This window comes from Cololabis saira, chromosome 9, assembly GCF_033807715.1.
Source record: "Cololabis saira isolate AMF1-May2022 chromosome 9, fColSai1.1, whole genome shotgun sequence".
In the NCBI taxonomy this organism is placed as follows: Eukaryota; Metazoa; Chordata; class Actinopteri; order Beloniformes; family Belonidae; genus Cololabis; species Cololabis saira.
Genome location: NC_084595.1, coordinates 34,854,493 through 34,870,404, shown reverse-complemented (window position 1 = coordinate 34,870,404; position 15,912 = coordinate 34,854,493). Strand labels below are relative to the sequence as shown.

Below are 15,912 nucleotides of genomic sequence, written 5' to 3'. Positions count from 1 at the left end.
ATTGGTTAGCCAGCCAAGTGTGTTTTCCTGTTTGCTCTGTATGCATTAACAAGCAGACTTACTGTATTTGTGAAATCTTCATAAGTTTGTCGACCGCTGTAGAAATGAAAGAACAAAGTCCCTGGATTTAGTTTTCTTAGAGCTGCAGCATGGGGAATCTGTGACTTTGGGGCTGAGCATTAGTGCAGAAAAGAAGAGCACTGTATCACTGTTGTGTGAATGTGCAACCACTTCTTCCAAAAAACTTCTGCTCATATGTGTACATTTCACATATGAAAATGAACTCACTTTATAAATATCTTCCTTTTGCTTGTCTTTATGATGCCTTTAGCTTAATTCACTCCAATTATGTATCACTTTTCACTTTTCTACCTTCCTGTCTAAAAATACTTGGCAGTTCACAAACAAGTGGTGACATCCGAGACATTAATGAAATGGCAAACCAGCAGAAAATAATTTTGGATTTCTTTAACTACTACTACTACTTTTATTTTTGCTTGCATGCATTGACTCTGTTACTTCACCTCCATGCTTGCTCAAGTGCCACTCGCTCTATGCCCTTAAATTCAGCTTTGTTTTAATTGCAACCTCTCTGTACCTGAATAGTGGGACTTGCCTTGTCCATTCTCGCACAATTTACATTTTTAGTATACTGTCATAGTGCATTTTCACTTTCTTGTGTGGTGAAGCACAACATCTTAATCGGCTGTGGCTTGTAAAAAGATGGCATTAGAAAAAGTTGAATTCAATCAATTCTCTTTTTTTGTTTTCTTTTTTACAGCACACATGAGAAAATCAATACATGTTAATTCTGCCCTCAGCAACCCAACAACAAAAGAATTTGTTTTACATAAACTTTTAATGCTGTTGCTTTTGCTGCTGTGCTTGTTTTTGATTTTTAGAATTCATAGGAAAATAGAAAATAGGACTATAAATATTCAGTTTTCACTACGGATGTTGACTTTCCTTGTAATAACCTGCCTACATTTTAACACACTGACCCGACACGAATCTTAAGATCCTTTCTTAGACATTGAAGTGCCACCTTCAGATTGTTCAGATGCCTGAAACTCCCCTAATTGCGACTCCCTGTGTGAAATCCTCTATCCCAAGATGGTTTAGACAGATTTTGGAGACAAGTTCTCTTGAGGAACATTAAAATGGGACTTAAATCAGTTATGGAGGTGTATGTACACAATCTTAAAATAGATACTGTATGCTTGATAATGAGGTTAAGTTGGAGGAACTGGTTCACAGATCACAGTGCAAATGAGAAAGCCACATCTTATGGTCACGGATCCATGATCAACACTGCTCATGTACCCACAGGGCAGGATTAGATTACGATACTATACTTAGATCCACTGAGCTACAGAACTGCACATCTAGTCGTGGATCTGCGGTTATTGCGCAACATAACTTCAGAACTACCATTTGCAACTTCGTAGCTCCATTATCTAAAAAGCAGACATTCAGCACTGTTTTGTTTGGATGTAAGGAATAGAAGAAAATGAATGCCACTCCTCATCCTCTTGAAATAACCAAAAATATCCTTGTAATTTTTGGGGGGTATTAATTCTGCATAGCAGATAAGTATTTAGGATTTTCCACTGATTTTCTAAGGAGCGGAAAGCTACAGATGACTGAGCTCAAATCCTTGTTCAACAGCCACGGGCTCATCTGCGTTAGAGGGGCGGGGCTTAGCAATAGGTCAGCTGCATCAAGTGGTTTGAAATTATATTTGTATTAATTGGCTAATTGGTTAATTGTTGTAGTCCTCGTGTTTGTCCTGTCGTGATTCAAAATGACACATTTGCTTTTAGTCCTCCTTTTGTTATTGAAGGAAAGATATTGATTGTAATTTGTTATGATTTCTTTTGTTAAGTTCACACTTCTCAGAAGCCTTTTCTGTCTCTCAGCAAGTGCAGCAGTATCATGTGTTGCCAACATTATTACTACATGTTTCATCAGGTCAATTGATCTTAAAACAGCAATGACAGCTCCTCTAAGTGATAACTAATGTCAAGAACCTATTAAAAGCTTGTCCACAGTGTGGGAGGGTTAAGCTTTTATGCCCCCTGGGATACAGTGTTTGCCTGACATGGGAAGTTCTTTTTTTTTTTTTTTTGGTTCAGCGTCATTTTATGGTGGTATTTTCAACCAACATAGTCGATTAAGGATGGATGGATACAGTTTCATTTTTCCTCAGTTTTTTTTCTTGTTTATTTATAGCAATTTCTATAGAAGCGGTGCTTAATAATGCATAGAATGTGTGGCCATTCTCGTTTTGTACAATTTCAGCAGAAAAATGTCAGCAGCTCTGGCACACAAAAACATCAGTTCTCACCTACACGTCAATTTTGCAATCCCCTGTTTTTAAGGAATAGAGGAAGAGAATTCCATTTTACACCACATGTGATAAATGAAAATTGTTCACTAAGGATGGGTGGGTGTGTAGCGTGAAATTGGAAATGTTTTACGTAGGAGTTAGGCATGCAGAATACTCAGCATTATTATGTTGACTTTGAAAGCTTTCAATAAGCAGAACGAAGATGAACATTTTCCATTTCTTTGAAATGCTTTGACATCTTCACTCAGCCTGAAACATTTGGAAAGACAATAGATGGAACGATGGAGGAAATACAGTAAACGATGGCTGTGTCAGTTTGACCCAAACTTAATAGAATTTTTCACCCAGTAGTTCATATGAGATGGAAACACTGATGTTTCTGTTCACATATAGCCATTTATTGTAAGTGAAGGAATATTGGGGATACTTAAGGTAAATTAAAGCCGGGCATACAGCCGATTTTCCACTCGTGCAACTATATTTTGGATCGGGCCAGATTTCGACCCAATCGTTGGTCGTGCCTCGTGCAGTATACGTAGGGTAACGATGAGAGATTAACACCTCACGACGAGCTGCCGATCACGAATCGTGCGCTCGCAATGAAATCAAACGTGTTTGAAATCCTGGTCGCTCCTTGTGAAGGTATCACACAGTTGAAGCAGCTACGACCCGATTGGACTCATCCTTTCGCAGAGAGCATGCGCAATCTCTGATGTCACGTCAAAAACTATTATTTGTAGTTTAAAGTGTTGCAAATTCACATTACAAATCATGTTTTAATAGCAGAAAAAAAAGACTGCATTTCCCACGTCTGCCCAGCCAATTCCTTGTCCAATCACGACGTTGTCTAATCTTTTTTCATTTATCGCCACACAGAATGGCACAAATTGCTAAAGACTGATTTATGGTTCCACGTTACACCAACGCAGATCCTACGGCGTAGGGTACGGCGGCGCCATCCATTTAACGCGGAACCATGATTCATGTTTAAGGCAGCACGTTTGTTTTTGCTGAGCATCTTCGGTGTCTCCCACTTCGGGATTCCTCCTCTTCCACTTCTTTTTGACGTTGCAGTTCCAGTACACAGAAGTCCGACATGAGGATTATGATCGTATAGTGTGAGCAGACGGGTCACATCAGAGCATCGGGTCGTACAGTGTGAGACCATTACTCGTGGGCTGCGAACTTTTGAACTCACCGATCTAGTCGTGCAGTGTGAGATGGGGCTGAATCAAACGATTTAAAATATCGCACAGTGTATGCCCAGCTTAAGGCAACACAGAAGGAAATTGCCGGTCTATAAAATAGGTGATAAAAGCTGATGCCAATCAAGCCTAATCATCATCAACCATTTCGGCCTAATCCCTCTTGGAGGGGTTGCCATAGGGGATCATATTCTGAACATAGTCCGGCCAGTTTGATGCCGGATCGCCTTTCTGCCGTTACCCCGCAACCACGGGGAGACGCTTGCACAAACACACTCAGTGCACATGTTTTTCACAATGAAGCCTACTAAATGTTTTAATGGAATATGAAACATAATTAACCCGTAAATAATAGACATGCATAATGCATCCTGTAAATGGCCGGAAGAAGAACAAATAAATAAATATTGAACTTAAATTCTGTGTATATTGAGGTAAAATATAGTTGCTGGAGAAAATTCAGAATGTTTTGATTAATTAAGGAAGAGGAGATCTAGTTGCACCTTCTTAAGGGTTAATACACTTCCTCTTTATGTTTAATTCAGTGTAATGCTGTTTTCAATTCAGTTCTCTTCAAAATAACTATTAATCCCTGAAGGAAAATTAATTCTTGCATCAGTCTAGAGTGTTATTTAGGTGGAATAGTGAATCTTTTTTCTTTTCTCATTGTCTTCTGTATTTGGTGACTTTTTTCATTATTATTTTTTATCATCTTTCAATGTCTCATCTTCATCAAGTTGAGTTAGATGTTTTTTTTGAAAGGATACATCTACATTTTATCTTAGTAAAGGAATGCACTGGGAATACAATACCAGTCATCAGAAATGAGTGGATGACAGCAATGATAAGGAGGATCCATTCATGGATTTAATTTCCATATTTATCTTTTCTTTTGGGAATAATTACTTGAGTTATCATGTCACTAGCCTCTTGGAAGTACAGAATATGGCAAATCAATCCTCAGGACAGATTTTATTGTTGAACAAATGCAGTGCTTTTAGTCAAATGTTTTTATTTTTTATTGTTTAATCACTTCTAGAGAAAGTATTTCCATTTCGTTTTGAGAATATATGTGTGGCCAATTAAGCAAATACAGTGTATTGAATAAGTGGCAACTATTGACTAGGTAAGATAAAATCACTGCGGTCAAAAACGTCAGTATCACATGTTCATCTTTCTAAATGGAACCACTCCCCACCATTGGTTAAACCTTCATAGTAATCTATGTGTAATGTTTTAAATTATCCATCTAATTTAAAAAACAAGAATAACAGAGTTAATAAGTAATAAAAATACAAAAAACAAAATTCCAACTCACTTGTTTATTTCCATTAAAATGTGTGTGTATAGTGTTTCATAACAAAAGTTATCTCAAGGCACTTCACACAGAAATCAAGTTCAATTCAGTCAATACATTTGAAGTGGGACAAAACATTTTATAAAACTTCCACAAAAGGCAAGAGTGGATATTGTACAAAATTCTCGCATTATTCAAGTCTGTTTTTAACCCACTTGAAATGTGTATATATATATATATATATATAGATGTGTGTGTGTATGTATGTATGTATATACTGTATATATATATAGGAGAGGCCTGTCATTTTCATCACATTTGTCTCTCACTATGAGAGAAAAAATAAAAAAATCCAGAAAATGTATTTGAAAATTATAGTGGAAAATACGTTTTTGGTCAATAACAAAAGTTAATCTCAATACTTTGTTATATACCCTTTGTTGGCAATGACAGAGGTCAAACATTTTCTGTAAATCTTCACTACACTGTTGCTGGTATTTTGGCCCATTCCTCCATGCAGATCTCCTCTAGAGCAGTGATGTTTTGGGGCTGTCGCTGGGAAACACGGACTTTCAACTCCCTCCAAAGATTTTCTATGGGGTCGAGATTTGGAGACTGGCTAGGCCACTCCAGGACCTTGAAATGTTTCTTACGAAGCCACTCCTTCGTTGCATGGGCAATGTGTTTGGGATCATTGTCCTGCTGAAAGACCCAGCCATGTTTCATCTTCAATGCCCTGCTGAGGGAAGGAGGTTTTCACTCAAAATCTCACCATACATGGACCCATTCATTCTTTCCTTTACACGGATCAGTCGTCCTGGTCCCTTTGCAGAAAAACATCCTCAAAGCATGATGTTTCCACCCCCATGCTTCACAGTAGGTATAGTGTTCTTTGGATGCAACTCAGCTTTCTTTCTCCTCCAAACACAAGTTGTGTTTCTACCAAAAAGTTATATTTTGGTTTTATCTGACCATATAACATTCTCCCAATCCTCTTCTGCATCATCCAAATGCTCTCTAGCAAACTTCAGATGGGCCTGGACATGTACTGGCTTCAGCAGGGAGACACGCCTGGCTCTGCAGGATCTGAGTCCTTGGCAGCGTAGTGTGTTACTGATGGTACCTTTGTTACTTTGGTCCCAGCTCTCTGCAGGTCCTTCACTAGATCCCTGTGTGGTTCTGGGATCTTTACTCACCGTTCTTGTGATCATTTTTACCCCCCGGGGTGAGATCTTGCGTGGAGCTCCAGATGGAGGGAGATTATCAGTGGTCTTGTATGTCTTCTATTTTCTAATAATTGCTCCCACAGTTGATTTCTTCACACCAAACTGCTCACCTAATGCAGATTCAGTCTTTCCAGCCTGGTGCAGGTCTACAATTTAGTTTCTCACGTCCTTTGACAGCTCTTTGGTCTTGGCCATAGTGGAGTTTGGAGTGTGACTGTTTGAGGTTGTGGACAGGTGTCTTTTATACTGATAACCAGTTAAAACAGGTGTATTTTATACTGATAACCAGTTAAAACAGGTGCCATTAATACAGGTAGCGAGTGGAGGACAGAGGAGCCTCTTAAAGAAGAAGTTACAGGTCTGTGAAAGCCAGAAATCTTGTTTGTAGGTGACCAAATATTTATTTTACCCAGGAATTTACCAATTAATTCAGTAAAAATCTTAATATGTGATTTCCTGGATTCTTTCCCCCTATTCTGTTTCTCATAGTTGAAATGTACCTATGATGAAAATTACAAGCCTCTCTCATCTTTTTAAGTGGGAGAACTTGCACAATTGGTGGCTGATTAAATACTTTTTTTGCCCCACTGTGTATGTATGTATATACACATACACACGCAGTATATTATTTGCCTCTCATATAACGTAAACAGTTGTTTTTCTGTGACTTTCAACATGGTATTCAGTGTCTTCCTGTCAGTTCCATGTTTTTCATTCTTGTCATTAGTTGTCTGGGTAACGAAAACGTGTAGCAGGCCGTCGCTATGTTATTAAATAGAGAGCCATTTGTATCAGACAGTGGAGACTGTCAGCGAATCGAGGGGGGAGAGAAAGAATGCCAATTGGTAAGTAAGAACTCTTGGATTGTGAAGAGGGTCATTTTCTGTGGTATTTCTGCCACTGACTGAAAAGTCAACACTTGCACAGTAAAATAGAATGTTGTATTATGCTGTCATTGCAACACAGGGGTTGCATGCATACAAAAGTGCAACCCCAAAATGTAGAATGAGGCATATAGTGGTATGCTTCCCATTATGCTTTCTTTTGCATTAATTCCCCAAAAGTGTATTACAGTTGTCTTCTGATTCAGAATAAATTATTTTATTGCAGATCCCATTTGTATAATCCAGTGCTATTTCATGTACATGAAATGACAGTTTAAAAGCATTACCCAATTTACATATAATTACTTACATAAAATGTCAAATAAGAAAAACCTCACTTGTATGCCTCCGGGAACTCAGCGTAGCTCCTTTTACATTGGCGGATACCCCGTGATTAACGCGTGGGGTGGCGTGTCGAACTCTCCTCCGAGGGTAGTCTTCACCGCGGGTCAGGTCTAATGTAAACAGAACTAACCCTGTGTCCAGAACCACAAAGGATGGTCCAATATTTGAACAACTGGACACAAAGATGACAAACCAAGGCTTTGTAAGAAGCAAAACCTGGCCAAAAAACACTCATCCCGATGTTCATCCATCCTCGTTTTGAAAATGACCGTATTCAGACGCATTCAGTTATATTCACCAGCAAAGTTTGAATATAAGAAGTCTTGTATTATTGGGGTTGTGCACTATTGATACTGCCTTTTGTAGACTCTACTTACAAGCTTCTGAGAATGAGAGGCAGAACCTTCTAGTATTCAGGACTTGAACAAGAGGCAGAACCTGAAAACTAGGGGTTCTAAGGGTTCTTCCTCTCACTATAGACCTGCAATTTCTATGAATCCATGACAAAGTTCAACACAAGAGTTCTTGTTGGCTGACAGGTAGTAGCCTACACAACATTTTGAATATTTATAGATAGTTTTTACATGATATTATATGAAAATCCAACGATGCTGTCTATACTGATATAATTTGATGCTATCTGTCGCCATTTCCTTACAGCCCTCACTTTCAAGGTGGGATGTTATTGCACCAATGGTCCATCAGGTTTTGTACGTAAACAACCTTAAGGTCAAACAGGGAGACACATTACATTTACTTTTTACCGTCTTGAAAGGTAGAAACAGACCTCAGGCAAAGGTCATCTGACATGGCAGTACACACCACCCCTTATGATACCGTTGCTGTGACTTATCTCATTTCACATTATTTTACTCAAAGAGTAAATTTTTGTGATTGTGTCTCCAGGTAGCATATCTATCCACTGAATCCTACAGTAGTTTTCTCCTTTTAGAGTACAGATGTTTCATCGTACCTTTTTGTTTTATTATGCACTTCTACTAATGTCTAGTTACACGTTTCTGAGGGTCAAGTGGTGCTCAGAATAAAGCTGGCAAATGGCCCCAAAGTAATGAGGAAATTAAAAACCTGTGGGGTTTCATTCGAACCGGAAAGGTCAACACAATCGCCCCTTCTGTTAATTAAAATACTAAATTACCCCAACTGTTGATGATTACTCAAGCAGAAGATGTTTCCATAAATTATGTTTTGAAAATGTGCATTTTTCTATTTCAGTGATTCATGCATGTTCCTGTCAATCAAAAGTCAGATTAACTGACATGGCAGCTCCATATTCGACATTATTCTACCGATTTTGTAAAATTTTACACTCAAAAACATGGGATACCTCCATCTTAAACATATAGATGAGGTGGGAAGTGTTTGTCCAATAGATGACAACAAAAATGGCTTGAATTAATAAACCCTATAGTAAAAGCTGGTGTTCAGGATGGCATAGAGTAGACTATCATCTAACACCACTGTGCCATTTGATAAATGTATGCTTTTTCATATGGCTACATATCATGATAAGTGTAGGTTTTGCTGCATGGAGCGGCTTAGCTTAAAGCTGGCATTGATAACAACATGCAGAGCTGTGACAAAACCCTGTGCCTCATGGTAATATAGGTCACTCACAAAAGTGCCCCATTTTCTCTGGGAATTTTAACAACAGTTTTATTTTATTTTTCTTCTCTTTGTTAGCCCGACTGAAGCATTTTGACCATGATCACATTCCACGTTATCAAGGTCAGATACAAACTGACTTGATGATTCTGTAAGCTTGCCTGCTGTCACACTGTGGCTACAAGATTTATTTCTGCAAAAATAGTATTTCTACAATTATTCATTCACTAATCATAACCGGACCAGTATTTTAACATAACCGTGGTTACGATATCCAATCAGATCCTCTCTGATAAAACAAGCAGCCAGCCTCCACTACATTAGCAGGTGTCCAGCTTTGATGGTGAATATAAATCCCGTCTTACTGCCTTCAGGTCAGTGTTGTCCCCTAAGGGCCGCACACACATCACCTACACTGTCATACAGTTTGTAAACAAAAAAGGTATCAAGAATAAAAATGACAACATCCTGGATGATGATGTTTTTTTTTTTTTTTTTAATGGATGTTAATAATTTCTTACAGCAGGTCACCTTCATGTTTTACTCTATAAGATACCACAGCAAGGTGTGTTCACAGCATGTGCTTTTCCTCACTTCCTCAAACCAACATTCTCATCCGAAGCTCCTTTCTGCTCTCAGTTGATATCCTCTTGACTCAGCTGGCCCCCACAGTGGCAGACTGTATCCTTATGATGCACCACACTTGGCAGATATATCCTCTGGTTACTGAGCAGAGAGCAAAACAGACTCTTCATATGATTGATGAGGAAATGGGATTTTAATTCAGTTACTGAGCCGTCACCCTGTGGCTATATCTGCATGTCAGCCTTCCTTATTTGGAAACTGCCTTTGCTGGGAACAATGCAAGACTGGAAGACAATTTTTCACTCTGCTGGCATTTTTGTTGAGGCAATGATCCCCCAGATTGCCTTACCTTTGTTGTGTATCTTTCTTTGCTCCATTTTCACAGTGGAAAAACAAGACTGATTTTATTGGAGTGAAAGGAAATGTGAATTTATTTTACAAACTCAAGAACTGTGACCTAATGGAGCTTTACTGTACAGATTTTTAAAAACAGGCATGTTTGGGCGTTTTTAAAGCCACAGTTTTGAATACACTATTCTAACAACAGATTTAAAAATAGGAAAAAAAAAGTTTAAAACTATGATTTATTCTCCATTGCAGAATAATTTTAATGTTCTTGCAGAGGAATATTTCTTTTCTTCCAAAATCAGATGCTGAAGTCCATAAACATTTGTGTATTTACCTTATTCTATGTTTTTTTCCATCTTAAATTTAGCCAATAAATACAAATTATAATTATAGAACTAGTATATGTAGGTGAATCCCCCACTCATATACACCCTCTTTATTTCTAGTGTAACTGTTTTTTAATTATTGTGTTATTGTGTAACAGTATTTTTGCTGTCAGAGTAATCATGTTCAGTGTAACAGATTTCTCTTTTTTTTTTTACCATGTAACACTATTCAACATTTCTGTCAATACATTCTTCAGAAAATGTCTCTCTGTACAAAATGTGTTCAAAAACAAACAACTCTCCATCAAACAAAGCCAGTCAGCAACCCGTCCATAATGCTCAGAGGCAATTCTACAGTCTCTTGGGCCCTCCAACTAAGTAGTAGCACATTTTCTAAACTTCGTGCCAATGAATTCTATAACTTAGCATTCTTAGCTTGACAGTTAAACTATTTTCAGTATTGATTTATTTTATAATTGTTATTTTATTTACTGTATATACTTTTATTTTTTTACCATTCTCATGGGGCTGGCTCTGGGACCAGGGAAACACATTTCGTTCTATGTCACGTCTAATGCGCTGGAATGACAAAAAAATTCCTAGAACTTACTGGACACAGCTTTTAATATGAAAGCTGAAAAAACTTTTTTTTTTGTCCAAGACAACTATTTTATGTGCCACCTGCTAGCTGAGTAAAACATGTGATTACAAGTGTGTTTACTTTGACACTAGACATTAGCAGGACAGTTTGAACTGCCCTGATCTAAATTCGCGTATGTATTATCTGCACGACTTAGCACTTTCTTGATGCTTTTTTTTCGGAGCTGGGGGGGGTTGCCTTTCGTTTCTTACTGCCAGGTAGATAGCTTCTCTTCATTTTGATAGACCCGTTCTCATCAGGTTCCACGCAGCGAAAGGTAGAGGCAAGGCCCTCTCTTTAGGGAGTTCTCCACCGCCTGACGACTGTCATTGCCCTAGCCATTTGCCTGCGTTGCCATTTTGCCTGCGTTGCCATTTGGCAAGCGGCGCCTCTTATTATTCTAGCAATGTCCAAGCATTCAGTTCTTCATTCATACCGTACTCCCACCCCCACTTTGGGAACCCCTGCTGCAATGCATAATGATTAAGTAGTTTTATAGCACAACTACATCATAAATGATGCCAAAAACAGCTGGTGACTAGAGTTTGATGGCTTTTGATTGATCATCAACGTCACATCCAACACTGCCGGAGACGTGCAAAAGTGTCTCAATTACACTTGTGATAAACTGAACATACCCTCATGAAAGCATAAAAAGGTTTTAGTGACATTTGAGAGGTTTTTTCACATTATAGGCACATGTTTATCTTTGCAATATTTAGACGTTTGCACTATTCTGGTGGTTAAGAAAATGCAACTAATATTAAACACCTTGTCCCTGCAATTGAGTGCCTGATTCGCTTTAAAAAAGATGTTTGGTCCTTTTTTATTCAAATAACTTGGGTTCAATTTTGTCAGCTTTGATATATTTGTCTATGACATTCTTGTTTTTGTACCAATACACAGATATTAGATGTTTTTATATGAGTCGTTCCCATAATACAAAAAAAAAAGAAATTATGTTAAAAAGGTACTCTGAAAAACGATTTATATCCAAATCACTATCAGCCAAAGCAATTCAAGTTAGAGTTGGCTTTGATTTTTGTAATTTTGCTGATTATTATAATGAACAGTAGCATTTAAAATTTTTTATAACATATTCTTGAATAGATCTGAGATAGAAAATGTCATTGCTGTCATTTCTCTCCACCCTCGACAGTCACTACCTATGACTTTTTTCAGCTTCTTTGTTCATTCTCTTCCTGTTCCTGTTTTTGTTGTTCATTAAACTTTAAGCTAGACTTTAATGTTGTGTTTATATTGGGCTGTGATAAAATTGTTTTTTGCCTTGTATCCCATTTTAAACCCGATAACTGAAGAATGCTTTCTTTTTTTAGGGCAAGATGGTGAAGGGTATGGGAGGAGCCATGGATCTGGTGGCTAGTGCTGGAACCAAAGTGGTCGTTACCATGGAGCACTCAGCTAAGGTGTGGGAAAAGTCATGCAAGACTGTGCAACCATGCGTTTGAGCTTGCCTCATAGCCAATAATATTTTTTCAAGTTAATGTATATAATCATTCATTTTCTTTGAAATGAACTGTATCCGAGCAATTTCCTTTTCATGTATTGATAAGATCACCAACATACTTTTTTTCTGCTTTCTATAATGAGTGTGAGTGTTATGGCGGATTAAGGAACAGTCTGCTAATGGATTAATGTCCTCTTGCGAGAGAGTGCCAGTTCGTCTTGATGAGGTTCTGCATAGAAACCATCTTCTGTTCATGTGTCTAATGTAAAGACAAGTTAAGAATTGGACTTGGTCTTTTGGGAAGAGATGTTTATTTAGACTCATGCCCCAGGTGGAGAAGAGTTATTCTAGAGGGCTTCTTAAAATAGTATTTGGTCCAAGCCCAGACTGATGCAAGGCTAGTGTAATGTTCTGTATTCACAGAAGCATGTAGTTTTTCACTAATGGAACACTGTCTGGCGCCCAGCTTTAGTCCAGATGGCGCAGCAGGTGACCATAAATTTACTGCCCTGAAGCTTGTTTTCATTCATGATGGGGAAAAAAGGGAAGATGATATACAATGTACGCTCTTCAGGCAGCACCGAAGGATGTGCGAGGCATTTGAGTGTGTGCTTTATTCATAAAAGTGACAGAAGGGAAAACGGAGACACACTCACTTGTTATATGTTCTGTATATCCTTTGACGAGCAGACATTACCAGCCGCCTAGCTGTAAATTTCAAAACATCAGTTTATATCCCTGGAAGAACTAACCCTCTATTTGAAGTGGCCTTTTTTTAAACCAATTCCTCCTCTCTTTCAGGGAGGAAAGCACAAGATATTGGACAAGTGCAGCCTGCCTTTGACAGGAAAACAGTGTGTGGATCGGATCATCACGGAAAAGGTGCATTTTTATCTTTTTTGTTTTTTTACATAATATATGCAAATGTGCCTTAGGCAACTTACATTTAAATGGAAGTGGATGGATGCACGCATGAATGGATAGATTAGGTATTAGTCATCAACTTGTCCTGCTTACTCATGTCGACCTACAAATGTTTAAATGCGAAGGTAATGACAGAATTTTGTGCAAGTGGTTCATATGCATCAGTGTTTCTGAAAAACAAACGGGAACATGCTGTGCATGTGTGTGAATCCCAGTGAGATACATAGATTGAAGACTACAACGGAACATCATTGCACAAACACCCCATTCAGACTCTTCCTCACAACCCCTTGCCACTTCGTCACAAGCTGAGGTCGGCTTCCCCAGCACTTTGAGCTGGGGTCAAATGCCGGTCAGAGTACCATATGAGTTACTATATGGCTTTCAGTAAGAAATTTGATTGGTTCTGACTACCAAGTCTGCTATTTCCTGATGTCAGATTTGGTTGTGAATCTGGGTAATGACATATGTGGTAATGATGCTGATGTTGGATCAGATGCCTGAGCTAATCTTTACTCCAGAGTATTGATAATATAATTTCTAAAAGGCATTGCAGTTAAATATGGTGCCTTTACTTGTATTGACATTTTACATTTGTTTCTACTTTTGTAATAGTCATCTTTTTATTTTAAAAATCACGAAAGGAATAAGACCAGAAACAAAAGTTTGAGGACCTTTTGCTTGACATTGTGTGATGTTGCATGAGACCCTGCCTCATTAATGCTTGTTGAAGCCTATGAAGAGTCTCTCAGTTCTTATGTGGGGCTTTTCTATAAAACTAATTTCTCTTTCTTTTTGGGCTGGTTTGATTACATTGCATTGTTTAGGATGGCGAATATTTGAGCCAAAGCAGAATATTTAGTTTAAAGTGGCAGATTGCTTTAACTGGTCTGCTGAAACTTGAAGCAACTCCAAAGGCTTTGTGTTTTTAAACTGAAGAGGAGCAAAAAAAACTAACAAAAAACACTTAAGATGGTGATGCACACAAAAAATATGTTGGAAAGAATAAAGCACAGCTTATCAAAATATATTTTTTTCCCCTTAGCTTTTTAGTTGAGGACTACATTTTCACCCTGAAAGAGTGACAAAAATGTATGTATTTAAATGTATTTTTTACCACAACCACTCAGTCTCTGGATTATGTCAGCAATAAGCAAGACACACAGCGACCACAATCCTATTAAGAAAGAAGTCACACACATTGTATCTTTATCTCTCAATTACTTCCTCACGAGCACACAGAAACAACTGGAAAATAAAAAATAAAAATACAAAAGACTGACACTGGAAGATGGAATTACATTTATTCACTTAACACTAATTAAATTAGTTTTTTCTGCAACAAGGCCACTGATTGAATTAATGTTCTTTTTTTTCCATTCCTGGCATTGACCTTTGCTTCTGTTATGCATTTTTATGATACTGTCATCTCAGCATCATGGCCTGTCTTGTAATATAGTGGATGTTTGTGCTGTGAGTGGCACATCTCTGTAGCTGTATATTTTAAAATCTGTGAGAAAAGTGAAGCACACCCTGTCAAACCTAAATGGGCTATAAATGCAGATTAGTAACTTCTGAGACTTGTCCACAGATCTTCATTTTTATCTCTGAAAGGCGTATTTTTTTAAACATGTCTAGGGAGTCATACTGTTTGCATATGTATAAATCAATCGGATGTATATCTTGCATCCGTGTATTTTCCCTCGTGAGCATGTTTCCCTCATGTTTTTGTTTCTGAGACTAATGAAGTGCCATAGACATTTCCCAGGGGTTGGTTGATGAGTGATGATTCCCAGTTTTCATTTGTAAAGACTGAGGCCATTTTCATTACATCCAAACGTTTCGGATCTTACATAGCGTGTATAGCATACAAGAACATAATATAAGAACACAAAGATATAAATACTAACTTGAAAAAGCTGTGGCAGGATTAGGGGAACATTATCTCAGAGGTTTAAGAAGCCAGTAGAGCTTGGTTCCAAAGCATTGTTGTACATATTCAAGTCTCTCTCCCTCTAGTGGTTTTTGCCTTTGGAACTTTTCACTGAAAACATGACCTGTCGAGGGCCAGACAGCGCGCTCCCACCCAAGTCTTTTCTTGCAGCTCAGCTCGTTTTGTTGTGATTGCACAACAACTCAGCAAGCAGATTTCTGTCGGCATTTATAAAGGTTAAAGACCTTTCTGTTGCTTTGCAAGCACTGGTACCACCACTTCCTCATTTCAACTTCTGCAGCTTCTCCCACCCCTCATAAACACTCTTGAATAGATGCCCAGCTTTTCACTTTCTTCAGATTGCCTTGGATTCGTACTGTTTATTATTTATGACCTTGTTTTCTTACTTTGCTTACAACACATACAGTACATTCCCCCTAATCATGGGTATTTCTTATTTGTATAACTCGACGTCACCGTTTTTCAACTTCACTTGTTTGGTGCATGTGTCTCATGCGATTTGAATACATTTGAAAATGCTTTTGCCTTCTATTCAGAATAAGCCAGCATTGTGTGTCCCAAAATGTAAGCATTTTGAAGACATTCTTTGATGCTGCCAGTCTCTTTGTAGTCTGGGGAGGAAAAACTGGCCTTTTTTTTTTTCTTTTTTTTTTTTTTTTTTTTACAAATTTTTGCATACAACTGTCAACTTGTCATTCTCTCAGATATTTTACAACAATGTTGAGAGGCCAATTTTT

At 38.0% G+C, this 15,912-nt stretch overlaps 1 protein-coding gene across 1 annotated transcript in view; it reads left to right on the top strand.

Moving 5' to 3' along the window:
• The window catches only part of oxct1a (3-oxoacid CoA transferase 1a), a 52,595-nt gene that overhangs the window by 27,085 nt on the left and 9,598 nt on the right, over positions 1-15,912 (top strand). Inside the window, exons 14-15 of the mRNA XM_061729359.1 lie at positions 12,167-12,256; positions 13,099-13,179. Coding sequence (XP_061585343.1) covers positions 12,167-12,256; positions 13,099-13,179 — 171 coding nt within the window. The remainder of the gene's footprint in view (positions 1-12,166; positions 12,257-13,098; positions 13,180-15,912) is intronic.